This window comes from Lachancea thermotolerans (assembly GCF_000142805.1).
Source record: "Lachancea thermotolerans CBS 6340 chromosome F complete sequence".
NCBI lineage: Eukaryota > Fungi > Ascomycota > Saccharomycetes > Saccharomycetales > Saccharomycetaceae > Lachancea > Lachancea thermotolerans.
The window spans coordinates 59,291-83,248 of record NC_013082.1 but is presented as its reverse complement, the minus strand read 5'-3'; the positions used below and the strand labels follow the sequence as shown (position 1 = coordinate 83,248).

The 23,958-nt window shown below is 46.7% G+C and overlaps 15 protein-coding genes across 15 annotated transcripts; 9 read left to right on the top strand and 6 right to left on the bottom strand.

Annotated features, from left to right (window-relative positions):
* Positions 1-29: 29 nt before the first annotated feature.
* Positions 30-2,345, top strand: EMC1 (Emc1p; the record flags this gene model as incomplete). The annotated part of the gene is made up of 1 exon (XM_002554209.1): positions 30-2,345. One exon carries the CDS (start codon positions 30-32, stop codon positions 2,343-2,345), a length of 2,316 nt encoding a protein of 771 aa, XP_002554255.1.
* Positions 2,346-2,496: 151 nt separating this feature from the next.
* Positions 2,497-2,922, top strand: FPR2 (peptidylprolyl isomerase family protein FPR2; the record flags this gene model as incomplete). Its single annotated transcript, XM_002554208.1, has 1 exon — positions 2,497-2,922. One exon carries the CDS (start codon positions 2,497-2,499, stop codon positions 2,920-2,922), a length of 426 nt encoding a protein of 141 aa, XP_002554254.1.
* A 60-nt stretch (positions 2,923-2,982) lies between these two features.
* POF1 (nicotinamide-nucleotide adenylyltransferase) lies at positions 2,983-3,774 on the top strand (the record flags this gene model as incomplete). Its single annotated transcript, XM_002554207.1, has 1 exon — positions 2,983-3,774. The coding sequence occupies one exon, from the start codon at positions 2,983-2,985 to the stop codon at positions 3,772-3,774; it is 792 nt and encodes a 263-aa protein (XP_002554253.1).
* Positions 3,775-3,807: 33 nt separating this feature from the next.
* URC2 (Urc2p) lies at positions 3,808-6,165 on the bottom strand (the record flags this gene model as incomplete). The annotated part of the gene is made up of 1 exon (XM_002554206.1): positions 3,808-6,165. One exon carries the CDS (start codon positions 6,163-6,165, stop codon positions 3,808-3,810), a length of 2,358 nt encoding a protein of 785 aa, XP_002554252.1.
* Positions 6,166-6,576: 411 nt separating this feature from the next.
* KLTH0F00968g (KLTH0F00968p) lies at positions 6,577-8,013 on the bottom strand (the record flags this gene model as incomplete). Its single annotated transcript, XM_002554205.1, has 1 exon — positions 6,577-8,013. The coding sequence occupies one exon, from the start codon at positions 8,011-8,013 to the stop codon at positions 6,577-6,579; it is 1,437 nt and encodes a 478-aa protein (XP_002554251.1).
* Positions 8,014-8,298: 285 nt separating this feature from the next.
* On the bottom strand, positions 8,299-9,837 carry SPS1 (putative serine/threonine protein kinase SPS1; the record flags this gene model as incomplete). The annotated part of the gene is made up of 1 exon (XM_002554204.1): positions 8,299-9,837. The coding sequence occupies one exon, from the start codon at positions 9,835-9,837 to the stop codon at positions 8,299-8,301; it is 1,539 nt and encodes a 512-aa protein (XP_002554250.1).
* Positions 9,838-10,104: 267 nt separating this feature from the next.
* Positions 10,105-12,648, bottom strand: AGE1 (GTPase-activating protein AGE1; the record flags this gene model as incomplete). Its single annotated transcript, XM_002554203.1, has 1 exon — positions 10,105-12,648. One exon carries the CDS (start codon positions 12,646-12,648, stop codon positions 10,105-10,107), a length of 2,544 nt encoding a protein of 847 aa, XP_002554249.1.
* A 1,771-nt stretch (positions 12,649-14,419) lies between these two features.
* Positions 14,420-15,265, top strand: DCG1 (Dcg1p; the record flags this gene model as incomplete). The annotated part of the gene is made up of 1 exon (XM_002554202.1): positions 14,420-15,265. The coding sequence occupies one exon, from the start codon at positions 14,420-14,422 to the stop codon at positions 15,263-15,265; it is 846 nt and encodes a 281-aa protein (XP_002554248.1).
* Positions 15,266-15,453: 188 nt separating this feature from the next.
* SNA2 (Sna2p) lies at positions 15,454-15,684 on the top strand (the record flags this gene model as incomplete). The annotated part of the gene is made up of 1 exon (XM_002554201.1): positions 15,454-15,684. One exon carries the CDS (start codon positions 15,454-15,456, stop codon positions 15,682-15,684), a length of 231 nt encoding a protein of 76 aa, XP_002554247.1.
* Positions 15,685-15,961: 277 nt separating this feature from the next.
* On the top strand, positions 15,962-17,314 carry RBA50 (Rba50p; the record flags this gene model as incomplete). Its single annotated transcript, XM_002554200.1, has 1 exon — positions 15,962-17,314. The coding sequence occupies one exon, from the start codon at positions 15,962-15,964 to the stop codon at positions 17,312-17,314; it is 1,353 nt and encodes a 450-aa protein (XP_002554246.1).
* A 793-nt stretch (positions 17,315-18,107) lies between these two features.
* KRE28 (Kre28p) lies at positions 18,108-19,196 on the top strand (the record flags this gene model as incomplete). Its single annotated transcript, XM_002554199.1, has 1 exon — positions 18,108-19,196. One exon carries the CDS (start codon positions 18,108-18,110, stop codon positions 19,194-19,196), a length of 1,089 nt encoding a protein of 362 aa, XP_002554245.1.
* A 66-nt stretch (positions 19,197-19,262) lies between these two features.
* On the bottom strand, positions 19,263-20,333 carry CAB1 (pantothenate kinase; the record flags this gene model as incomplete). The annotated part of the gene is made up of 1 exon (XM_002554198.1): positions 19,263-20,333. One exon carries the CDS (start codon positions 20,331-20,333, stop codon positions 19,263-19,265), a length of 1,071 nt encoding a protein of 356 aa, XP_002554244.1.
* Positions 20,334-20,741: 408 nt separating this feature from the next.
* KLTH0F00792g (KLTH0F00792p) lies at positions 20,742-21,695 on the top strand (the record flags this gene model as incomplete). The annotated part of the gene is made up of 1 exon (XM_002554197.1): positions 20,742-21,695. The coding sequence occupies one exon, from the start codon at positions 20,742-20,744 to the stop codon at positions 21,693-21,695; it is 954 nt and encodes a 317-aa protein (XP_002554243.1).
* A 233-nt stretch (positions 21,696-21,928) lies between these two features.
* On the top strand, positions 21,929-22,315 carry QCR7 (ubiquinol--cytochrome-c reductase subunit 7; the record flags this gene model as incomplete). Its single annotated transcript, XM_002554196.1, has 1 exon — positions 21,929-22,315. The coding sequence occupies one exon, from the start codon at positions 21,929-21,931 to the stop codon at positions 22,313-22,315; it is 387 nt and encodes a 128-aa protein (XP_002554242.1).
* A 344-nt stretch (positions 22,316-22,659) lies between these two features.
* On the bottom strand, positions 22,660-23,874 carry KLTH0F00748g (KLTH0F00748p; the record flags this gene model as incomplete). Its single annotated transcript, XM_002554195.1, has 1 exon — positions 22,660-23,874. The coding sequence occupies one exon, from the start codon at positions 23,872-23,874 to the stop codon at positions 22,660-22,662; it is 1,215 nt and encodes a 404-aa protein (XP_002554241.1).
* Positions 23,875-23,958: the final 84 nt, after the last annotated feature.

Here is a 23,958-nt window from a genome sequence, read left to right as displayed (position 1 = left end):
GGGGAGCCCATTCCGTATCATGTGACTCCATGGCTTTAAGCTTCAATGTGTGGACCATTTATTTACGTGTAGATAGAAATTCTTTAGCATCATTAAAACAACCTCGTTTGCTGGTCTTTACACTGTGTCCCATCATGCTTGGTGCGTTCAGGAGCTTCATCGGCATAACATTGCTTGTTGTGATCAAGGGGCTTTTTGTGGAAGCTATTTTCAGTGATGAAGCCTACCACATTGACTGGCAACTGAGCAACGTTGGACCATACCAGTGCGTCCTTCCAGCATCTGCCACGGAGTCCAACGATCAGCTGTTAGTACTATCCACTTTCAATAATGGCACAATGATATCGTGGCTCAACAAAACCAGTGGCGAACTTCTGGAAAGGCTGCCGCTTGGCTATCGAGTTGCTGACGCCATGATAGAACACAACGATCTTTTCTTGAAGCTCGAAGATGGCTCAATAAACGCTGTGGACTCAATGAATGGCTTCAGTCTTGATCATCCACCAACCGAGTTCTCGTCGTCATGCAACCCTGACTTATCCACCATCCGTTTCGAAGATGGGAAGATCAAAATAATGGACCATGACACCGATCTCCAAATCTTCAGCATTGACATGCCACAGGATTTCAAGGGGATTAAGTATTTTCGGAGTGATAAGGAAAATACTCTCGACCTCATGTATTCCACGGTTGGCGGTAAGTACACTTTCACCAGTGTCTCTGACTTAACTTCTACGCAAACCTGGACGAGGGATGAATCGCTTGCTAACATAAGAGCATACACATACGTTTCATCTGCCGATCCAAATCTTGCACAAATGTTCACCGAGCTTTCCCAGGAAGGTTCAATGAACGTGCTGGAAGCTTACCAATTTAGGGTGAAACAGACTCTTAACAGACTAAAGAATTACTTATTAGAGAAAAAGTTCTCTGTGGGTGCTATAGTTAAGGAGTTCTTAGAGGATGAAGATGAGGCTACTCTACACCAGAAGGATGTCAGCTTTGGCCTCTTAAAATACTTGATTGTTGCAACAGAAGAGGGCAAAATTGCAGTCTTGGATGTGCGAGACGGGAGGCAACTTTGGAATTACGAATCAGGTCTTAAAGACATTTTGAATATCGAAGCACTGAGATCTGACACTGAAGTCGTTATTTTTACGAAATCAGGCCCTTCTTTGACTTTCGATATCACAAGAATTGAGACGGAGCCATACTTATTAACAAATACGAACATGGCACCAGTTCACTCAGTAGAAAAGATATCTGAGAACGGCGCCTTTCTTTTCAAAAGACCGGGAGGCGGACGCTTTTTATTGGAAAATCCTCTCAATCCTATCACCCAAGATTTATATCTGCTAGACCATAACAGCAAGGAACTTAATGCATTCATTTACCAGAATGAGGCAATTACGGAGACTTGGAAGACGAAGGTTGATGAGCAAGAAGAAATTGTTGCTTTTTCCTCAAGAGGCGAAGAGCATGTTGCTAACTTGGGTATTGTTTTAGGAAACAGAACAGTGCTTTACAAATATTTGTATCCTCACCTGGCGGCCTATGCCACAAAGAACGAAGAAAATGTACTTACGATACGCATCATTGATACGGTAAGCGGCGAATTGCTTCACACTTCATTCCACGAGGATGAGGTGGACTTCAATTTCCCCATCAACCTTGTGTTTGGAGAACACTGGTGTGTGTACACTTACTTTAGCACGAAACCTGTGCCAGAGCAAAAGATAGCTGTTATTGAACTTTACGAATCCTTGGTTGCAAATGAGAGGGTTTCTGAACCTTTGACAGAGGTTAACGCTTTAGAAAACATTCAAAGGCCACAATTTATCCAAAAGGCTTATTTGTATCCTGAGGTGATCAAAAACATTGGTTTGACGAAGACGAAACTGGGTATAACAACAAAGTCTATCATTTTAGAGCTAGAAAACGGGCAAGTGACCATTTTACCAAAATTCATTTTGAGTGCACGCAGAGTTGAAGAATCACAACTAAGCGCAGATGACAAGAAAGAGTTCATGGTTATGCCTTACCTGAGCGCTATTCCTATAAATGACCAAGCTGTCCTCACCCATAATCGCGTTTTACTAACGGGCCCTGACTCGCACCTGCTTTCGATCCCGACAGATCTCGAGTCTACCACACTGGTCTGCACCCTTGGCCACGATTTATTTTGTACAAGAGTGTTTCCCTCATCGCAATTCGACAAACTCAGCCCGAGCTTTGAAAAAGGCAAGCTCATGGCAACCGTTATAGGCCTGTTGCTGATATGCTTCTTCTTAAGGCCTCTAGTCGACACCAAAAAGCTGAAGTTGAAATGGCTAGTAAAGGATTAGTTATACTGATGTTTAACGAACTTAGTTCGACGTTACTTGTGATTGCTGACCGGCCAACAATTTCCTGTGTGAACAACTAAAAATCGGAGTTCGCAGGCATACAACACTGTGTAGAGTTATATTAAAAACCAACGTTACTCGGACTTTTATTATGCTCTTCAAAAACCTGCTATGCTTTTTGTCTCTATCGTCACTTTCGTCTATTTCAATGGCTGGGAGCTTGACAGAGCTGGAAATAAAAACGATTGAAGAAGTTCCGGCGAGCGAGTGTACGATCAAGGCTTCCAAAGGAGACCTTGTCTCAGTCCATTATTCCGGCTCTCTGCTTGGGTCTGAAGAAGTATTCGACTCTTCATATGGGAGAGGCGTTCCTATTAAATTTGAACTGGGTGCCGGGCAAGTTATCAAGGGTTGGGATCAAGGTATTCTTGACATGTGCATTGGAGAGAGGCGTGAGCTGAGAATTCCAAGCCAGTTAGGTTACGGTTCCAGGGGTGCTGGAGGCGTCATTCCTCCAAACGCCGATCTCTTTTTCGAAACTACTCTAGTTGACATCAGGAGACGTGATGAATTGTAGAGAAATTATTATTGTTATATACACAACGTATCGTACCCTCGAGAAGTTTGAGGTTAAAACATGCTTTATAGATCGCCGGAAGGAGGAAAGTGCTTGCAGATTCTGAAGAGATTTCAGGAAAGCATTTCAGCGTTTGAAATTTTCCATGGGCAGAGACATCTGGACAAATGTCGTAGAGTGTTGGTTCTGGATTCCTCGTTCAACCCTCCTCATATGGGCCATTACACGCTAGTAGAAAGAGCAGTGAAATACTATGGGAGCACTGACTTGCAGGTCATTCTCCTTTTGTCGATAAACAATGCGGATAAAGAAATCAAACCAGCGTCGTTAGACAAGAGAATGGATATGATGTGTATCATGGCTGACCTGCTGAGCAAAAACTCCCTTCCTGTTTCTGTGGGTATTACAAAGTACGCCAAGTTCTTCGAAAAGTCGACTGCAATAAGCAAAGAACTGGGCCACAGCCCCAAGATAAGCTATCTAGTTGGATTTGATACTATTGTTAGAGTTTTCGACTCAAAGTACTACGCGCCGCTATCGGTAGCAGATGCCCTGAGGGACTTTATGAGCGAGACAGAATTTTTTTGTTTGACTAGAGATGGTGAGACAGCCGTTCAGCAGCAACTACAGTATCCAGGAGACATCGCGAAGGGAGTCTATGAGCCAAACATTCCAAAGTCCTGGCATTCCAAAGTTGTTGTTGAAAAAGGTAATGAGTTTTTTTCCCATGTTTCATCCTCAAGTTTGAGAAAGACCTTGTACGATCCAAATAAAGATGTGTCTGCATCAGTCCCTCCAGAAATCTACCACTATATTAAAAATCAGTTTCCCTATGATATTTTCAAGCACTAAATGCTGCCATAAGAAAGCAAAGAGCACTGGGGACTATTTGGGTGTTTGGTTCATGGATGAGAATATGTTTTGGGTTGTGGGCTTAAGATTCTCGAAAAAGTCTTGAAAGAAGTCTTCAAAAGAATTGAATTGACCTACGTCAGGCATGTTAAAACCCGCGCCAGTGGCACTCTCTATGCCGCTGTTATGGGAGCTTGAAGACTCAACGCTGTGGGGAGAATTTTGGCTATCGGATACTGTATGCTTTTTCAAGATGGAATGAGCTTTCCGAGCATGCTTTGGTTTCTCGGTCAATGAAAATGGATCACTGCCGACATGGACTTTCTTCTTGCCGGTGTCAATAAGAGAATTTATGATTTTTCCCACATTTTCGGTTGCTTCATTGAGCTTTTCGCCTATTGTATGCAAATGCCAATATATTTTTGTGCACAGATTAAGTATTTGTTGCCTTTCTGAAGCATCAAAGAAGTGCAAAAAGTCGCACAAGGTAAGGCACGCATAAACTAATTGATGAACAGTTATTACTGGCGCTCCCTTTATCAGAGAAGATGGCAGCTTAAGAAATCCGTCCAACAATTGAAAGCAGTAGTTTTTCATGGTCTTCAAAATACATTTGAAGTAATGCAAGTCACTATGGTATTCTTCGTAAAACTCGGTCAGGAAAGACCGGCAGATCATGATGTAGTAGTAGTTGAACGCGAATAATAAGACGCCACCGCCATCTTTGGATAGAAGTTCGTCCCAGTTTTTGAGCCAATATTCCAACTCTGGGAACGCCAAGGTATCATTAGAGCTTCCCACACCGTTGTTCAAATTTTCTTGGCTGCCCAATGCAAATTGATTGTTGTGAAGACAATTCTTGAAACTGATCGTAAACTCCTTGAAATAGGTTTTGAAATTCAAGAAAATGTTATTCACGATTTCGCTCAGATTTATCTCGCTGATCTTGATATCGTCCCCAAAAGTGGCCTGTGGAAATCTTGCCGTCAAATTATTGAAATCCTTCAATAAATCGTCTGACATCATGAAGTTTCCGTACCCTATTGAATATTGCAAGCGACACGCCGTTAAGGAGTTTAGGATCCTCAGATGATACAAGTCAAGAGAATCGTATTTATCTGAAAGGACCCTTTCCTTAATTTTATGAAAATCTATGATGTTGAGGAGGCTGCTGATTGCAAAGTTTGTCAGCACTAAAGAGTTTAGTTTCATCTGCCTGTGCCTTTTGGATTTCCTTGACACATTAAACATACTGCAATAAAGTATTGCCTCTATGTCATGATCTGTCAGCTTTTCGAACATCGTCAGCGTATTGGTAAGTAAGCGTTCAACTAACGGATACATAATCTCTTGTTCTTCTTCATATTTGTTGTTCTCATCGAATCCCATCGCAATGATGGCAAACACGCTGCTTATAAACAGATGCTTTTCCACATATGATCGATCAATCTCTTTTATTCCACCTGGTATAATCCAGAAGTGGGACTTAACTAAGAAGTCTCTTGATAGGTCTAGACAGAGTTGTTCGTGTTGATCAAAGAACTTCAGAAAATTCACTCGAGCTACAACGAACGGCCGTTGCGTCTTCGCTATCCTATCCCTCTCTGATTCAACCTTAGTAGGAAACAAACGCTCGTCAATATCGCTTATGAGCTTTAGCGGAGGTTCTTGAAGCTTTAGGCCGTTCAGGTCAAGTCGCTGAGGGGGTCTCGGTGGAGGTGGTGAAAAATCTTTGAAAGCTGAAACTGCTTCGTCTGTCAGCTGGTCGTCTGAGTCATCTAGCCTATTATGCAAAGGCTTGCTACCGAGTAAATCACCACGATTAGTGCTGAGATCAGCGATGCCAACAGCAGAGCCAGCCTTTCTGTCACCAGCTAAGTTGCTGACGCTGTTGGCTGCGGCAGAGTTCGAGCCCTGGGCAAGTAGCACGAGCAGATCAAGCTTACTGTTCAGCCGGTTCAAGTTAGATTCTAATTTGTTGAGACGATTGTTGAGGGTTGTAGCCACTGGGTGGGAGACCAAGGAGTCTTTGGATGACACTTCACTGCTGCTTACACCTGACGTTGGAAGTGCAACGCTGGAAGACGTCTCTATTGCAGCTAATATCTCTTCCTCGCGCTCTTTTGTGAGCGAGCATTGAATCTTCAGTACGCTGCAGCGGTGACATCTACCGACCAGGGGCTCGAAGTCGCAACGCGTCTTGAATTTTCGACACACCTCACAGCTGTACGTTTTTCGTTTTTTTCTTGGCTTCCTTGCCGCTTCTGTTTCTGACCTATTATAGCTTCTTGAATCTTCTTGACGTACTTTCTTCACGTAATTCCCGTCCGTGTTTAAGTGAATGGTGGGCTCATGGTCAGTTGGGAGATGAAAGTTCTTAGGTTCCGTCATTGGCGAATGCCTTTCTGAACCACAGATTTAGCGGTGCTTGAGAGAGACAACTTTCAAAGGTTGATCAGCGGGTCGGTTTAACTTTTATTATCCCTTTCGGATCCTTCCTTTGTCGTTGTATCGAAGCGCTTTATCTTCCACGGCGGAACCATATGCTGAAGTTCGTGGATACGCAGGTCAGTAAAAGTTTATTCTCACCACTGTACTCGAGTCCTCGCGCTTTATAATCGAAATTATAGCTCAAATTCATTTTGGACATCTTATTATCTAAACATTACTTAGCTGGCTGAGCTCAGGAGGATGATAGCAAGTGTCCCATCACTGGGCTGCCTTCCATTGAACTTTCAAAGAGATGACGATGGTTATTTGCTGAGATGATGAAATAAAGAACACTTGCTACTGTTTATGTTATCAGTAGGTTGCAACCAAACAAATAAGAGCTGCGATCCATCCAAAAGAAAGAGACCAGGCAAAGGCGGATAGGCTTGTTTTGTCTATTATAGAAGATCCAAGGTTTGTCTCCTTTTGGGTCTCTGCCGGGGAGTCAAATTGCGTCTCTTGGTGTTCTAAGAGTTTACCATCTTGGTTGACGCGGGCAGTCTTACGCCTTTGGCCAGCCGTGCACGCGATTCTGCCACCTCTTATTATAGAGTTTCCTCCGCTTGGTGTTGTCCACTTCGCGCAATCGAAAGTGCTTGATGTGCTCTGAAGCAGAGCGCTCCCTCTAACTAGTCTTAATTTAGGGAACTCAGTCTCCTGGAAATTACCGATGAAGTGGATTGCTCCTCCAATTTCCTTTAATTCTGGTAAAAAGTTTATTTTGGCAATGTTACTATTGTTGGCTATCATCAATCCACCATGGATTACGCTGACGTTTCCGAAATCAACATGATTTAGTTTGGAGTTCAAGATAACACCCAATGTTCCACCCACTGATTCCAACAGGGGCACCTCGAAGGAATCAAAGTCATTTTCGATCATTTCCAAGGAATGGTTAACGCTTGTCAATCTGGGGAAACTTGCAGCCAATACGTCTCTCACAGTGACATTATTTGCCCACTGGAGATCAGGAAAATCAACCTGCAACTCCCTTGAGTTAGACGAGATACTCAACTGTTCATGAACCCTTTTAACACTAGCTCTCAGGTGCTCCATATATCTGTTGTTATTAATGTTTAATAACTCAAGATCCTCACTGTTTTCGAGCATATTAATTTCGACTAAAGACGTGTCGGAAATTGTAACCCTTTTAGCATGGCTAATATTGGGTGCCAATGTTAAAGATGTCAAAGTTGGTGCAACCGTGCACTCAAGAGCGTTAAAATGATGAAGCGCAGGGAGGTGAATGCTAGTTAAAGAAGTGAGCCCGTTGATTTTGAGCGTGCCCCCGACACTCACCAAGTTCTGGCCTTGGATCCTAACAACCTCTGGCAAGTTTTCAATAACGAAATCACCAATAATACTTTGTAAAGCACCAAGGTCTATAACGGGGTCCACGAAATCATTGATGTGTATTGTGCCCATTACTGTTTTGCACTCGCGTTGTAGTTCAAATAATTGGTTCGCCGTCTCGATATTGTGGTCACCTTTTTTGCAAAGCTCTGCAATGACGGATGACTTTTCGAATCTTGCTGCATCTTGGCTCGTAACTTCTGCTGACCACTCGTCTTGCAGCGATTGAAATGCTGGGGCTGTGTCTCTTTTCTCGAGGTTGAGGGTACCCACAGTGACGGCATGAGGCCGTTTGTGTACACCATTGAAATCGAGTACTTTTTGAACTAGGTAGGCATTTGATGCACTAGCGCACATAAGTGGCAGTAACGCGGCTATGATGTTTGAGGATTTCATATTGTCTGAAAGCCTATTGTTCTGTTCCGCTTTTGTTTGTGATTTTGTACTTTGTCGACAAGCAATACAAATCAAGGAAATGTCACAAGCTCTTGTTTAAATACTCTTTTCAAGTGGCCTCAATGCCTCTGGGCTTAGCATCGCCTTTGCGACCACAGAAACTTGACGAAGCATTGACGTTTGGGCTTTTTACTGACAGCATGCGTCAAAGGCCATTTATTTCCAGCAAATATTGACGCAATTTATTGAGAGAGTCTTTTGATTATTATGTATACTACACCGTTATTATTGAAACGACGTCTCAACTATGTAGCCCTTGATTTCCTCCATCCTTATATAAACTTCTTCCACGAATGCTTCGCTCAGGCCGGGTTGTGATCCCTCGGCTTCCTCAAATATATCTCTAAGGCGGGTCACGTCTAACTTTGTGTCGCCGGAACGAGCTCTTTCGAGCACCCTATTAAAGCTGTAAAGTATAATATGCTTGAAATAATTCAGCTCTTTACAGTCAACTGGTCGAATGTCTTTTTTTATAGCTTCTCCTTCGTGAAGGCCCATTGAGATATCAAGGTCCTTCTCATGATTATAATGACCCATGCTTGGTGAGGTTGCATTTGTTGTTGGAGTGTCGACGTTAGGGCTTCCCATAGCCGATATATGGCTTGTTTCAGTTTTAGGTGAAAGTTCCTCAACAATCTGTAGTTTTGCAACTGGCTTTCTTTTTTCAATGCTTGGTCGGTGGCAGACGAGCTCTGATTTCCGTGTTGTGCTTGTTTTGGTGGTTTCGAAGTTCCAATTCTGTAAATGCATGCTGCCGTCCGCTGGGTACACATTGTCTTCAACGGAGTGACGCGGTTCTTTGAAATAGTTGGTTCTTTTCTTCAACGCCTTTACTAAGTCAACTTCCCTCTTAAGCGTCCCTGAACCTCTCCAACTTGCCTTGTTGAGGAATTTATGCCCGAGTAATTCTGCAGCAGAAGGGCGCAAGTCCGGGTCTTTTATTAAGCACAGCGCAATAAAATCACGCGCACTACCTGTAAACCGCCCTTGTAGCTTTGGGGGTTTCCTAAGCGGAATATTTACGAGGACCTTCATTGGGTCATGTTTAGCGTATGGAGGTTGACCTGTCAACAGTTCTATTGCAGTTATCCCAAGTGACCAGATGTCTGCTTTTTCGTTGTATCCATTGTCTTTTTTAGCAATTATTTCGGGAGCCATCCAATATGGCGTGCCAACAAATGTTGTGCGCTTGAGAGTGGCCATAATTTGGCCACTAACTCCGAAATCGCCTAATTTTACCTCACCATCATCTGTGAGTAAAATATTAGCAGCCTTAATGTCGCGGTGTATTTTCTTCTGACTGTGCAGGTAGTCGAGGCCAAAAAGAACTTCTCTGATGATGTATGCCACTTTATTTTCAGAAAGGCGATGTTCCGGGAGGTGCTTAAGCAAATCAGCGCAGGAGCCTCCACCGCAAAATTCCATCACGATCCACATGGAAACGTCCTCGACAAATGTTTTGAAATAAGTAGTGACGAAGGGGGCTCTCAATTCAGACAAGAAGTAGATCTCTTGAGCAAGTACATCTATGTCATCTTGAGTCTCCTCGAGATTTATAATTTTGATAGCAACAACTTCGCCAGTCTGTCGATGAGTAGCGCGGAAAACATCCCCAAAACTTCCCTTCCCCACGCACTCTTTGATTTCATAGAGGCGAGAAGGTTTCTCATTCATCACCACTGCTGCGTCTGTTGTCTTTGACTTATGTGATTTATATGATTTCACAAAAGTATCGAGTCCTGTCACAGTGCTAGTTTTCGTCATTGCAATAAGTTCCTAGCAAGCAAACTTGTTGAGATAAAAGTTTATCCCAAACTTTCAGGCCCAATGCTTATAAAGCTGTAATTAGTTGATGGAAAGAGCGAGCGTTTTAGAATGTTCCTGAGAAATAGGATTTAATTTTATGTTTTATGTCAAAGCTCCCAATTTAGATGTCAGCGACACAAAATTTTTGAGTTCTTGAGAACGAGACGCTCAAAACTGAAAAATATACCATGTGACAGATACACCAAGATCCTTGGCAACAGTCAATTAATGACTTTTGCCTCCATGAAGCTTAGGGAATTTTATGTTGCGCGACTTGGGTGTTGAAAGAGAAGCTGATACAGGGGACGACAAAGTCATAGCGCCTCCGATGCTCCATCTCTTACTACCACTATCTGACGTTTCTGAAGCTGATGATGCCTGTCTTGACTGTGGAGGGCTAGGTCCACTGGTATCAATTCTAGCCATGCTCTTAAACGTTTCTCTAGTGGTGGCACTTCTTACAAGGGGCTTGGTACTGTAAACGCCGTTCGTTTCGGCTTTGGACTTCCAATAGTTGTATTCAGTCTTCGAAAGAGATGATGCATCTCGCGGAAGCCGTCCAACTTGCAGGCCATTTAGCAGCAAGAACTCAGTGATGAAGAAAATGGGCTCAGTCTTAGTCCCCATATAATGCTGAAGCGAGTATTGAAATACCGTTTCACCATTATCCAGTTTAACGCTGTTAATGTCGACGCCCTGAGCTAAACACTGCTGTAAAAGGTAAATGCTGTTGAGGTGAATGCTCTTGATTAAATTGTGATGTAGCCTTTTCTGAACTGCTTCGGGCTCTTGTTCTTGTAGTGGCGAAACATATCTTTTCTTGACGTATTTGTCCGAGATGAAGGCTGTGCGTTCTTCATTACTGGAGTCAGATGTAACCTGCCTTTTGGGCAATTCAGCTTCATAAATTGAGTTCAGGTTTTTGTTCGACACAAATTTTAATAGCTCTAGAATCTCTTTAGAAGTAAACGAATCGAGCTTAAGGGATCGTACTTTCGAGATGTGCGAGCCTAGAGATCTGTGAACAGCGGAGCATTTGATACAAATAACGCAAAGTAAATTTATGCTTATCCATTCAACTTGGCTCGTGCCACCGCAGTCGCAGCATATTTTGTTACAATTATCAACACTGGCCACAATACTTAAGGGTGTCAATGTATCCGACTCTTCTTCTGGTGAAGGCGTTTGGGTCCCTAACCCTACAGCTATTTGTAAGAGCTGGACCCATTGATCCAAGTCACTTTTGCTTTCTGCTCTAAATGCGCGTGTCACACCAGTAGTTGTTATAATCTCGAATGCATTGTAGTTGCCGCTTTCATGCCTCTTTATGCACGCGAATGTGAGGCTGAGCGGAGGATGTGATAGTTTTTTACCTTGAGTTTTCCAATCTGAATATTCCGAGAGTGTTGAGTCCTTCAAGACAACCCATTGTTTATGCCATCCGGAAGATTTTCCATGCCCCTTGTAAGTCCACAGGATGCCTTCTTTGAATACCTTGTGAGATTGGGTGGAGACTTGAGCAGAAAAGTCGGAAAAAGACCTTGACCGAGAAATTTTCTCTCTCTGGGCGTTCATTTGAGCCTTGCGGGCCTTAAAATCAGATTGGTACTGAGCTGTCTCTTGAAGGAGCAGTGCCGAAGATGACGAATTCGGGAAAACGCTAGAGGGAAATCGAGACCACTCATATATGAGCTTTCTGGCAGCGGGCCCATTAAAAAGGCCAGTCAAATAAATAAAAAAGTCAAGACGGTGCAGTTCAAATTGAATCTTCTTGGAAAGATTTGCCGAATCCGCGCTTGAAAGGTTTTTGCCCATATAAGAGTAAAATAGTTTAGCCTGGTCGTGGTAAATTTTGTGGCGCGAAGCCAGTTGCTTCGAATCCAAAGAGGTAACGTATGTGTGCGCGGGGGTATTAAAGTGGTTTTGGAGGAGGCAAGCAAGCCGTGAAAGAGACTGAGATTGAGAGCTCAGCGAGCTCCTTAGTGCGGTAACTGTTTTATGGAAATGAGGTGAAAGGCTCGGGGAAAATGTGTCGAGGCTTTGTAAGTTTGATATCAGACCAGTTAATTCCTTTGTTGCGGCCGCGAGCAGGTCGCACACACGAGAAGACCGTTCTAAGCACATCTTAAGGTCCGTCCTAAGCTGCGGAACAATTCCTTCACACTGCGCAATTAGAGTCCTAAACTGCGGGCCATCAGGGGGGAAGGTGAATGGAGCAGGAGACCCCCGCGGGCTTGGAGGCATTCCAGGCTTTTGCAGCGAAGCCTCTGTGCGCGGAACGGACTCGGTTGATGAGGAATGCGCAGGTTGAGAAGTCTGCTCAGCTTGCGGCTTCGTATGCGACTGCGTGGCCGTCGGCAGGACCGCACTCTTGCTTTTCTGTGGACGCTCGATCAGTACTGCGGCGGAAAACACTGTGTCTTTGCAGAGAACAGCCTCGACGGTGTAAAGCCCAGGCGACTCGAGCAAGCCCGCTATTGAGACCGAAGCTGAAACGAGGTTGGGATCGCCAGCTGATAAGTACTGGACGGGGAGAGGCATGTAAGAGGGCGAGCCGCGCACATTGCGGGCACCGCAACGCAGGTCGGAGGCCGGGCCGCTATGGCGCACGGTAAGGCGGTAGCGGGTAGGCGCGGCGCAAGCCTGGAGCGCGAGCTGGTAGTCAACGAGTGTGAATTTGAGCGAGGCTTCGCCGCCGTCAGGCTCGACTGCGACGAGACCTGGGCGGGCGTCGCCGCAGCGCGCGAGCAGCGAAGTGTTGGAGCCCATCTGGCAGGGGTTTTCGTTGCGCCGAGGTGCGGTGTTGCTGGGCCAGAGCGCGGCGCAGCTGGAGAGGAGATGAGTTTTAGGAAAAAAGGCGAAACGGGCCGTCGTCTATCACGCGAGGGGGAAAGAGTGCGAGAAGAACAACCGAGGATAGCTACGTTACGGCGTTTGGCGTATGAAAGAGAGTGTACGGGACAGTACGAAAGATAAAGAAAGGAGAAAGCGAGAGAGCGCGAGCGCAGTGAGCTCAGTCCCGTTCCGCAGCGCCAAGCGCACGAGACCAACGGTAAAGACGAAGTCTACGGTGCCCACGCAGTCACGGTAGGAGTAGTAGGGAAACGGCCAAGCCGCAACACAGCGATGCTGAAGCATTAACGAACTCTTTAAACTCAGTTATACAGAATCAACTGCAGAATAAAATACACACTTCTTCCTGCGAAAATCATAGAAGGAGGAGGATGGGACGGGGCCGCCGGCGGCGGCCGTGCGCCCGACCTTCCCCACGCGGTGATTAAAAGAGCCGCGTCGAGGGCGGGAGTCGCCCTGCAAAGTAATTAAACGTTCAAAAGAAGAAAATTGGCAATAAAAAAATTTGAAATTAAAATGTTTTTTAAAGAAAAATCAGAATCCGTGCGGTTGGCTTGGAGGCCGGCGCTGCCGCCCTCCGTGTATCCTAGTAGTCAAAGCAGGTCCGGCGCTTAGAACAAGAAAGCGACACCGGCAGCGACGGCGGCACCGAAGACACCAGCGCCCATGGCGTTGGTGGCGGCGGCACCGGTGGAAACCTTGGTGGTAGTACCGTTGGAACCGTTGGTGGCGTTAGTGCCGTTGGTACCGTTGGAAACGTTAGCGGCCTGGACGGCGGCGACAGCGGCGAAGGAAGCAACGATGTTCTTGAACTGCATTTCTGATGTTGTGTAGCGAAAGTGTACTGTCGAGAGCGAACCGAAAAAAGAGACTTCAGAAAAGTATTTCCCCTCCTTGCCTCCTTCCTTATATACTCGCCTGCGTGCGCCTCCCTGGAAAAGAAACGACTCGGCCCGCTAATAAGAAAAAGACCCAGCGCCATAATGAGGAGATACGCGCGCGACCACAGCGGAGAACCGTGCAATGTGTGCGACTATTGCCATTGCCCTTTTGGGCAACGAAATTCCGCCATACGGTGAGAGAGCTGGGGCGAGCCGGCGTTAGCGCCGGGGCGGCCGCCGGGGCGGGGTTTTTTGTTCCGACCCTAGAAAGAGCCGCAGTAACCGTGGTTGTGGAAAGATCTAGAATGTGCTGGAACGCGATGAATGCTTCCCACCGATGCAAAAATAGAGGTCTGAGAGCGCTACAGCGCTCGGGCCACTGACTCAGCAGCCTAGAGAGAGGAACGCGAAAACAGCCTCGCCAGGCGTTCCGGCGGGGCGGAGGGCGGGGACCGATACAACGGAAGACCGTAAACCGCGGGTTGTGGGCCGCGGCTAGGCGAGTTGCCACAGCTGTGCGAGCGCGGCATGCCGGCACAGGTCCCACGAGCAGGAGGCGCGATGGGCCGGTACGCGCTGGGGAATGCACGGCGAGGCATTCGAGCACGCAAACGGTTGCGTGCAGCAAGGCGGCACCACGTGCTTATGACGTAGGTGCCGCGGGGCGTGGAACGCAGCTCGCCGCTGCTCGTGCGTAGCGAGCGCTTATCAGGCGCACGTGACCGCGGCCCGCCGCGCCGGAAACGTTTTAAAGTGCGGACTCTGGGCGCGGGTGCTGGGGAGCGCCTCGGCCGCGCCCGTGCGACATGCGCATAGTGCTTTCCAGTGCCGACCGTACACCGCCCGCTACGATGCGCATTCTGCTCGTGAACCCCAACAGCACCGAGGCTATGACCCAGGCCGCCGGCGCAAGAGTCCAGGCGTACCTGGCCAGCGCGTACGGCGCAGCGGCGGCGTCGCTGAACGTGTCACTGTTCACGGCGCCTCCAGACGCGCCCCGCATGATCGACGGCGAGGACGCCTCGCGCGAGTCCGCGGCCAAGTGCCTGCCGCTGCTGTGCCGGCGCGCCGAGCCCGACGCGCTGCAGTACTTTGACACCTTCGACGGCGTGCTCATCGCGTGCTTCTCGGACCACCCGCTCGTGCACATGTTGCAGCAGCGCGCGGAGCGCGCGACCCAGGTCACGTGCATCTTCCATGCCTCGCTCACCGCGTGCTTGGCGCGCGCGGGCGCGCGCTTCTCGATCATCACCTCGAACGACGAGTGGGTCGCGTTGCTGGACGCGGCGGCCGCGCGTCTGCTGGGCGCGGAGCCCCCGTTCGCGTCGTCCAAGGCGCCGTTCAAGGGCACGGTAGCGTCCTCCGTGCCCGTGCTCGATCTCCACGACCCGGCCAACCTGCACGCGATCGCGAAACGTATCTACGAAGAGAACGTGGTGCGCCTGGACACGAGTACGGTGATCCTAGGCTGTGCCGGGTTCTCGGGCATGGAGGCGGCGCTGAGCCAGGAAATCACCAAAATCGCCGCCCAGCGCGACCCCGGCCGGACCCTTCACGTGACCTTGGTCGACAGCGTCATTAGCGGCGTGGAGACCCTGGCGCTGATGTGCCGTCTGCGCCAGGACTACGACTCGAACATGCAGCAAATTTGAACTTCCCGTTTGAGGCCGGATTGCTATGTGAGGCGCATGAATTGATTGTTGCTTAGGTCACCGAGGGGGAGGCGATATATACATATATAAATTGGATAGGGACGAAAAAATGCAATATAGAATTGCGTCCGAGCAGGGAGAACTCACACACGCACGAAGTTCTTGAATTCACCTTCGACTCTAGAAATATGCACGCACGCGACTGGTTTTTAGTCTTCCTTTCGATCTTCGTTCCCCCAATTGCCGTGGGGCTCAAAAGAGGGTTTTTCACCAAGGATACGCTGCTCAACCTGCTGCTGTTCCTGCTGGGATACTTGCCCGGTTTGATCCACGCGCTGTACGTGATTAGCAAGCACCCCTACCCTAGCGTTGGAGGGTCTTTGACTCAACCAAATGACGGCTACGGCTCGCTGAACTAGGGTTGCGTTTGCTTCTGCAAAGGCAAACGCCTCACATATCTTTGTACTCCGCTATATAATTTTCAAATGAAATAATGCACATCGGGACCTAGCTATCTGGCTGGCGTTTGGCGCCCTGCGTGTGCCAGGCGTTCCGGACGCTGCGCGGTGCGCTCTGGTTTGGGTACCACGTGATGCCAAGTAGCGCGACCAGCCGAAAAGTCATTTCTCATCTCATCGCGGCCGCCTCGAACGACCTGCAGGGCCTACTACAGCTCTTTTCGAAGCCGCAAACAACATGGATCTGTTAGGAGATATTGTTGAGAAGGACGTCTCGGAGGCGCCAGCCCTGCACGAAGCTCCCCCCACTGGGTTCCCGGCCCTGTACCAGCCCGAAAAGGTGTCCTCATGGAAAGTAAGGCTACAGCAGAAGAACAAGCAGAAAAGAACATCGCAAACCAGCAAAAGAGAAAGGGACACCCCGGCGAAGAGGGCGGTGGAGGAGCCCGTTATCCCTCCAGAGACGGAGGCACAGCGGATTCATCAGGAAAACGTTACGCGCATGCGAAGCATGACCCCAGAGCAGCTGGAGCAGGAGAGGCGCGAGCTCCTTGAGTCACTGGATCCCGCAGTTCTACATGGGCTTCTCAAGCGGGCAGCCAGGCGCGAGGAGCCTGCTTCCTTGCAGGAATCCATGAAAACAGTCAAAGCGCCTCTATTTGCAGAAGTCGAGGGCGCCCCGGGCACCTGGGTCGGAGGTTCGCGCGAGTTTTCAGATTTGCCGCATCTTGACGATGCTGCAGTCGATAAAGCGTTGGGAATTCCGGAGACGAAGGCTAAACACGTAAAGTTTCAGGACCAAGACGATGAATCACGCGCAGAATTCCCAGGTGATGAAGAAGAGTGCTTTCCGGAGCCCTTGCCTGACGATGACATGGCGCCTCAAGAATACCAGTTTGTTCAGCAAATGGATCACATGAACAATGAAGACCTGTTAAAAGACGTCCACTTCATTCGGCCAAACACGGTCGATAATGATTTCGAAGCACTCGACATCAACGACCCATCGTTCGACGAAAAACTGCATAAGAAGTACTTCCCAGATCTACCAAAGGAGTCGGACAAGATGGCTTGGATGAAGCCGGTCTCTTCCGCAAAGCCGACCGGTCTCATAGAGGATGTTACTCAGTGCCGATTCGACTTTCAAGGCAGCTTAGTTCCTCCTGACAGGGAAATTAAAAGTACACAGGACGGTCTTCACCACCACTCTGAGGAGCCCGAACTGGCGGGCTACACAATAGTTGAGTTGCAGCATTTATCCAGATCCACATTCCCTGCGCAAAGATGTATTGCTATCCAGACGCTGGGGAGAATACTCTACAAGCTAGGCAAACAGTCTTACAATCAGCTGATACCGGAGGTGGATGCTGGAACTTATGAAGAAATGGGTGGGGCAGAAGCTATATTGAACCACATATACGGGATGTTCTGGGATCTCTGCAAGGTTAGCATGGTAATTGAATCATTAACCGATGCAGCAGATGAGAACAGCACCAAGAACCTCTCCGTGCGCAACTACGCCATCGACGCTCTATGGTTATGGAAAGAGGGCGGAGGAGATTTTAGAACAGGAAAAAATGAGAACAAGTGAAAGCTGTATTTTAAGGAATGTGGCCCCAGAGCCTTTTTTGGCCGTTTAAAAGCGAAGAAATAGGCCGCAGTTTGTCAGTAGCTAAAGAAAAACTCTATAGTCTGAAACGCAGCCTCTCCAAAGATGCTCTTAGTAAAGAAAACAGGGAAGGTGTTGATAAACTAGTGACTGAAATGCGCGGGAAATAAAGTAGAATCAGGTTTTGCCCCATTAAAAATTGGTTTTCGGAGGCCATAAAAATGCGCTTTAAGGTCCAACTGAAGTGAGAGCCTCCATCTTGTCTGCAAAGCCATGTACAAAATACTTGGACGCAGCTTAGCGCGAAGACGAAAGCCTTGAAGTTTCAAATTGAACCAGAAAAAACGCGTCGATCTTGGCTTCTGGGGCTCTTTAATCTCTGCACATAGACACATTCATTGGGTACTTCTAGAACTAACACAGTGTGCCATCCTCACCCAACAAACTTAAGTTGTGCAGGTTCTTGAAAACCCTTCCTTCATGAGGAACGCCTGATATCTGACAAAGCGCCCCGTTTCGTTGCACCCACACTAAAATATGAACTTTGCTCGATACGAGATCAGGCAACCAAACCTAGTTCTTCAGCAACTTCTGTTCTTGCATAGGCATTGTAAAGCAGAGAAGTAGATAGAGCTTAACAGCATCTGGAAAACTTTTTATAGCTAGTCTGAAAATACAAAAGTACTCACGAACAAGAAGGTTATATGTAAATACAAACGGACTCGTGACAAAGGGCTCGAGAACATGAACTTGGTGAGCGAAGCGGGCGATCGTCATGGCAGATGACCCCACTATTAATGGTTTAGAACTTCAACTTAACGCTGCAGAAGAGCATGCGACAGCTTTAACAGAAGAGGCTTTACAGAATCAGGACTTGCACTATAAGGAAGTTGTGGAGCAGCTTAAACGCAGCGTAGAGCAGCTGGTTGAAGACAACGAGTCCCTTTTTACCGCTGTTGACCTACCTCCAGAGGTTGACCCCACATGTATATCGGGCAGAATACTTGATCTCGCTCAACTAACCCAACAACTCAAGAGCACACATCTACAGCAGGAGACACTTGATAACTTCTTGCGCTATACAATTTCGTCTACGGACATCTTGCAACTAGAGTCAGAAAGCGATGAGCGCTACGCATCAGTATCAAGAGCTGTGAGCCAACTTCAAGATAATGATATTATACAGCTGGACTCTGAGGTGGACCAGATCAAACAGGATATAAGGAAAGCTGGACAAACAATTGCAGACCAGCGTGAAGCACTAAATGAGCTATGCCTCGAAACAGGTAACCTTGCGGATGAATGTCACACATTGTTGAGCGAGCTAGAGGAAGCCACGCGTACTCGAGAAATGGTCGAAAAGCAGGCGGCTGTTGAGGTCACTAACGACCATCCTGTAGAAGAGATGTATGCAAGCTGGCAGTCGCTAAAGGAAGAACTTCAACAAGAGTCTCATCTTCGTCGGCATTTAAATCAACTCAAGCAGTCTAAAGCATCATTGGAAGCCATTTTGGGTACTAAAAACGGAAATGAACACAAAGATACCAACGTCATGCAGGAATATGCATCTTATGATGCCTTTATTAGGTTTTGGATTAGTAAATTTACCAACAAGGAGATGGAAAACCTAGAAGTATTTCCAAGGTCAAACAAGTTTCAGTTTACTCATAGAGGAACCGACGTGGTTATCTCATTGGGACCTCGCGGAATCTCCCGTGTTGAGCTTTATGGAAAAGGAATTCCCCTTGAAAAAATAGCAGCCGCCAGAAAAGATGTAAACGAAGAAGCTAGTAGGGGAGAGGAGCTCTACATGTCTATCAACCGGATTATAGATAAAATTAAGGAACACACAACAGTTTCATGACGCACCAGAAATTAAAAACAAAATGCCACAACTGAAATAAAAAATAAACAAAATGAAGTGGGGATCTCACGTAGAACTCCGGTCTTGGAATGTCAGAAGAGCCCCCATAGCCCCAAGGTAACCTTCGTGCTTCAAAAAAAATGCCTGTTTCTTTCCGTTGGACCAGAAATTGATTGCGTAGCTTAGTGTATTCATAGTCATGAGGTGGCCACGAATATAGGACCCTCCAAAATAAATATTGGGAACATTGTGCACTTTGGCTTGTAGGTATGCGATTTGGCCTATGTTGTTTGATATTGCGTAAAGCAAACTTTTTGAAATATCCGAGTTGCTGAATTTTCGGGAACGAGTTTCAATCTCTTCCGTACTTGTTTGAGACGGCCTCTCGCTGAGTACGCCGTCTGCAGTTGCTGCGTGGGTTCCTCTCTGGAAAACTTTTCCGAACGAGCTTGCAATGTGAGTTGATTTCAGACCGATTTTGCCATAGTCTGTGCCATAGATATCGCCAACAAGCATATCAACATTGGTATTGTCACCGCTGTGCGCCCAATCTAGCATTTCATCGTAAGTACGTGCCCCGGTGATGAGAGAAAGCAGTCCCCACAGCGTGCCCCCTCCCAGAGATGAACCCCCCACTCGTGTGAACTTTGTAGGGGAGTCAACTTTAGATATCGAGACGCCCGAACCAATGTTAACGAGCATGTAGGGATACACTTTAGCGTGCTCAGGAACAACAACATGTTCGCCATCGAGATCGTTATAAGTAAAAACCTCTTCGGGAACCTCGTGAATTAAAAAGTCCAAGCCTTTAATGAGACATTCCATTTCATCTAGTCGGGCGATCTCGATAACTCTTGGGAACTCACTACGCAGCAGGTCATTAAATTTGTAAGCACCGCCGCCGGTGGCTATGATACGGGTCGTGGCTTGATCTCCGCTATTATACTCTTTTATGATCCTGTGGATCAATTGCATGAATTCTGTGATCTTTTCAGTCTCCACTGTTTCGAAGATAAGAGTCCTGCAATTCCTTGGGTTGAAAACCAACTTTGCGAGCGACCCACCTATGTCTACGGCAATTGTCAGTAAACCGGTTGAATTCCACTGGTTTTCCTGGAATTCAATGTTTTGACCCATCTCTGCCGACCATTCAACCGCTTTTCTTACCGCTCAGTTGTGCATTTCATTGTGAACAGTGATGCGGTTGTTGTGTTGAACATATTATTTCAATGAAAAATTCTGCCTGAACGAAGAAAGAACTCAAATCCGAGCTATATAACCGCAAGATGTCTTTGAAAAGCTAGAAATTAACCAGAATTACTAAGAGGTGGTCCCGCTGGGCCAAGACTATTGAGAGAGTACTAGGATGAAAGTTGGACTGTTTTCTTGCATATGTAAAACATGACATCTGGTGATGAAATAAAATGCTTGAAAGACTTAAAAGATTCGGCATCCGCTACATGAACTGAAAGTTGAAGAAAGGCCATTGTTGCTCCCCTCACAGAAAACCTTAGTGATTTGAAACCCTCATAAACTATAAAAACAATGGCACAAGACTTAGCAACCAAAGTTAGAGAGACGTATGCCAACGCGGCCAAGAACGGTTATGTTCATTTCTTCCAATCGGATAGCAAAAAACTAAAGGATCCCGAGACTGGGGTCCAGTACATGGTAACACATGCGCCAAGCCTTTTGAAGAAACCAGAAAGAGGTGACAAGGAAGCAGAAAAACGCAACCCATTTGCAGAGCCAGAACCTGAGCTCACTGTGTGCGAAGATCTGTTCGGCGAGGGTGAGTACAAACTATTACTGAACAAGTTCCCCGTTGTTCCAGAGCACTTGCTGCTAGTCACAAAGGAGTTCAAGCCTCAGACAAGCACATTGAGCCCCAAGGACCTCATTACTGCTTACAAGCTGCTGCAAGAGTTGGATGACGAGGACGAGATGGTGAGAAACGTTGTGTTTTACAATTGCGGTGCCAGCAGTGGTTCTTCGCAAGATCACAAGCATCTGCAAATGTTCAAGCTGCCTGAAAAGTTTACTTTGTTTCAGGACAGATTGTGCAATGGCAAAGAACATTATGTGCCCAACGTTCGGACGGAGCCTCTCCAGGACTCAAAGCTCTCATTCGCTCACTTCGCTGTTCCGTTGCCCGATGAGAAGGAAGTGGATGAGGAACTACTGGCAATGACTTTCGTTTCTCTTCTGCAAAGAACTTTGACCTTTTTCCAGGACTGGACCAACGAGAAACCCGAGTTGGAAACAGGCTACAATGTTTTGTTAACCAAAGAGTGGCTATGTGTAGTTCCTCGTTCTGCATCGAAGAGCAAAGAACTGAATATTGGTCTGAACGCAACAGGCTACGCAGGTTTAGTGCTGGTCAAGCACGAGGATGTGTGGGAGAAGCTTCAAGAAAACCCTCACCTCATCGATAAGCTCCTTCTAGAATGTGGTTTCCCAAACACTGCGGGACAAAGTTCTAACGAATACCACTATTAATTGGGCTTCAGGACTTAAGTACGACCTTAATGTAGTCTAAGACATCTCATCTAACATTGTCGCGTGTATAAAACGTGACCTTCGGCCAATCATACTCGAATTTTCTGAACTTCTGTACGAAGGTACTAGCTATTGAGCCTGGTAAAAAATTGTCCATAATTGAATTTGTCCGTTAAATCCCAAGTTCAAGGAACCAGACCATTACACACAATAAGACAGCTTTACAAACACAAATGCCGCAAACTATCACATCTATAGTTAAAATGGGTGATTTCATTTTGAGATCGCCCGCCTTGTCAAAGGTCGTTGTGCCTGTTGCGCAACAGTTCGTTAAATTTGCTGGATACAGACAACTGGGATTGAAATTCGACGACATCATTGCCGAGGAGAACGACATTGCTCAAACTGCCTTGAGAAGACTGCCAGAGGATGAAGGATATGCTAGAGCTTTCAGAATGATAAGGGCCCACCAATCAGAACTCACTCACCATTTGCTGCCCAAGAGTCAGTGGGTTAAACCTGAGGAGGACACCTTGTATTTGACACCATATCTATTGGAAGCTGAAGCTGAAGCTAAGGAGAGAGAAGAGTTGGACAACTTGCAGTTGACTACCAAATGATCGCGCGTGTTTTACATATTCATTTTCGAATACTAGATTTATTTATGGCCATACACGCATCACTGATGGCCGGTTATGGTTTTTCGGGCAGAGAACCTGCTTCAAGGTTTCTTTGAGAATAGCAAAATTGTCTTATGTGTAGAGCTTAAGTAAAACATACACTTTTTGATGACATGATGACATTCGAACTTGAATTACACATTTTGTATAGATATACTTTATTATTACAGAGAAGCTTTGGAAAGATGAAATATGCTAAGCAGTAAGACCATCTTAGTTGTAAGAGGACGAGAGGGGCATTAATCATTAAAATTTGTTGTAGAACGGGTGAAATTATAATGTGATCACTTCGAGCTCTTGAGCCGCGAGAAAATGGACGAGAGAATGTTCAGCTTTCCCCTTCGCCTAGAGTGTGAACCAGATATTTTATCATTTACTACAGCACTATCGCTGACACTGCGGTTTTCATATGAGCCAGAGACAGAGGCTTTAAACGGTTTTTCTAGCTTAGATGATGGTGCTGCTTCGCCTTTAGGATCTGTCACCGTTTTTGATAAATCGACACTACCGCCCGGTTCTCCAAGTAGGATTTCCTTCGGTATTCGGAGCCCTTCCGAAGCTTCACAAGCAGCAACACTTTTGGATCGCCTATGCATCGGTTCGTAAGTTGCGTTAGTGACTGTAAACGTCAGAGTGTTCCCATCATCCGCGTCTTTGCCGTCGTCACTAACGGCACTATCAGTCGATGGTAAATCATACACCTGGCTCTCGAAGTTAAAGGTCTTTCGTGGACTCGGCGACCTGCCTGAAAACTTCAAGACAGAAAAGATAGGCGTGTTGGGGGTATTGACGGTTGCAGCTGGCGTTGTTGCCTCAGACGTCAAGTCCGAAGAAAGAGATGTGGAGGAAGGTTCCTGAGGACAGCATTGATTTTGTATCTGTGAGCCGGCAGCAGGTAGCTGTTTTGAGTAATTTAAATATCTCTCTTTTTGCTTGTTAATCTTGAGAGCATTGTTGTTATATTGGCTTCTCCTGGCGGGTTGAGGAGATTTTGTAGAGGCTGAAGGGCTTTTTAAGAAAGGTGACTGGGACTTAGCACGCAAGGGTGACATTAAAGAGTCATGAAGAACATATTCGTTATCACTCTCAGAGTCTTCCTCTTCAATACGGAGTGGTTGTGCAGGAGGCTTTGAGGGCTCTATTTTAAAAGGTAATATCAAATTTGCTGGTGCTGACTCGGCTCTTCTATGGGAGGTAAACGATTGTGGCTTGGTGGTGAGAGCATCGTCTAAGTCAATTATTGCGTTTGGAACATCATGCGAGAACGTTGATTCCTCGCTCATAAAAAAGCGAGGACTCATATCGCTATGTTGAACAGGTGGAGATGTCTGATGTGTTGGTTTCTCTTGTGGAGTTCCTGGTGGTTGCCGAAGAAAATCTAGGTCCTGGGAAATTGCGAAAGACCGCTTATGGCGATGCCCTCTTCTTGATGGTGTACAGTCTCCCGGCGCCAATGGTTCGCCAGAAGAGGGCACCTTCAGTCGGTCAGCGTCCATCATCTGCCTTTTGACCGATGAGCGCTTTATAAGCCGAAAAACGAATGACAAATAGTTGGGATATATGTGTTGCTAGAAACGCGCCTG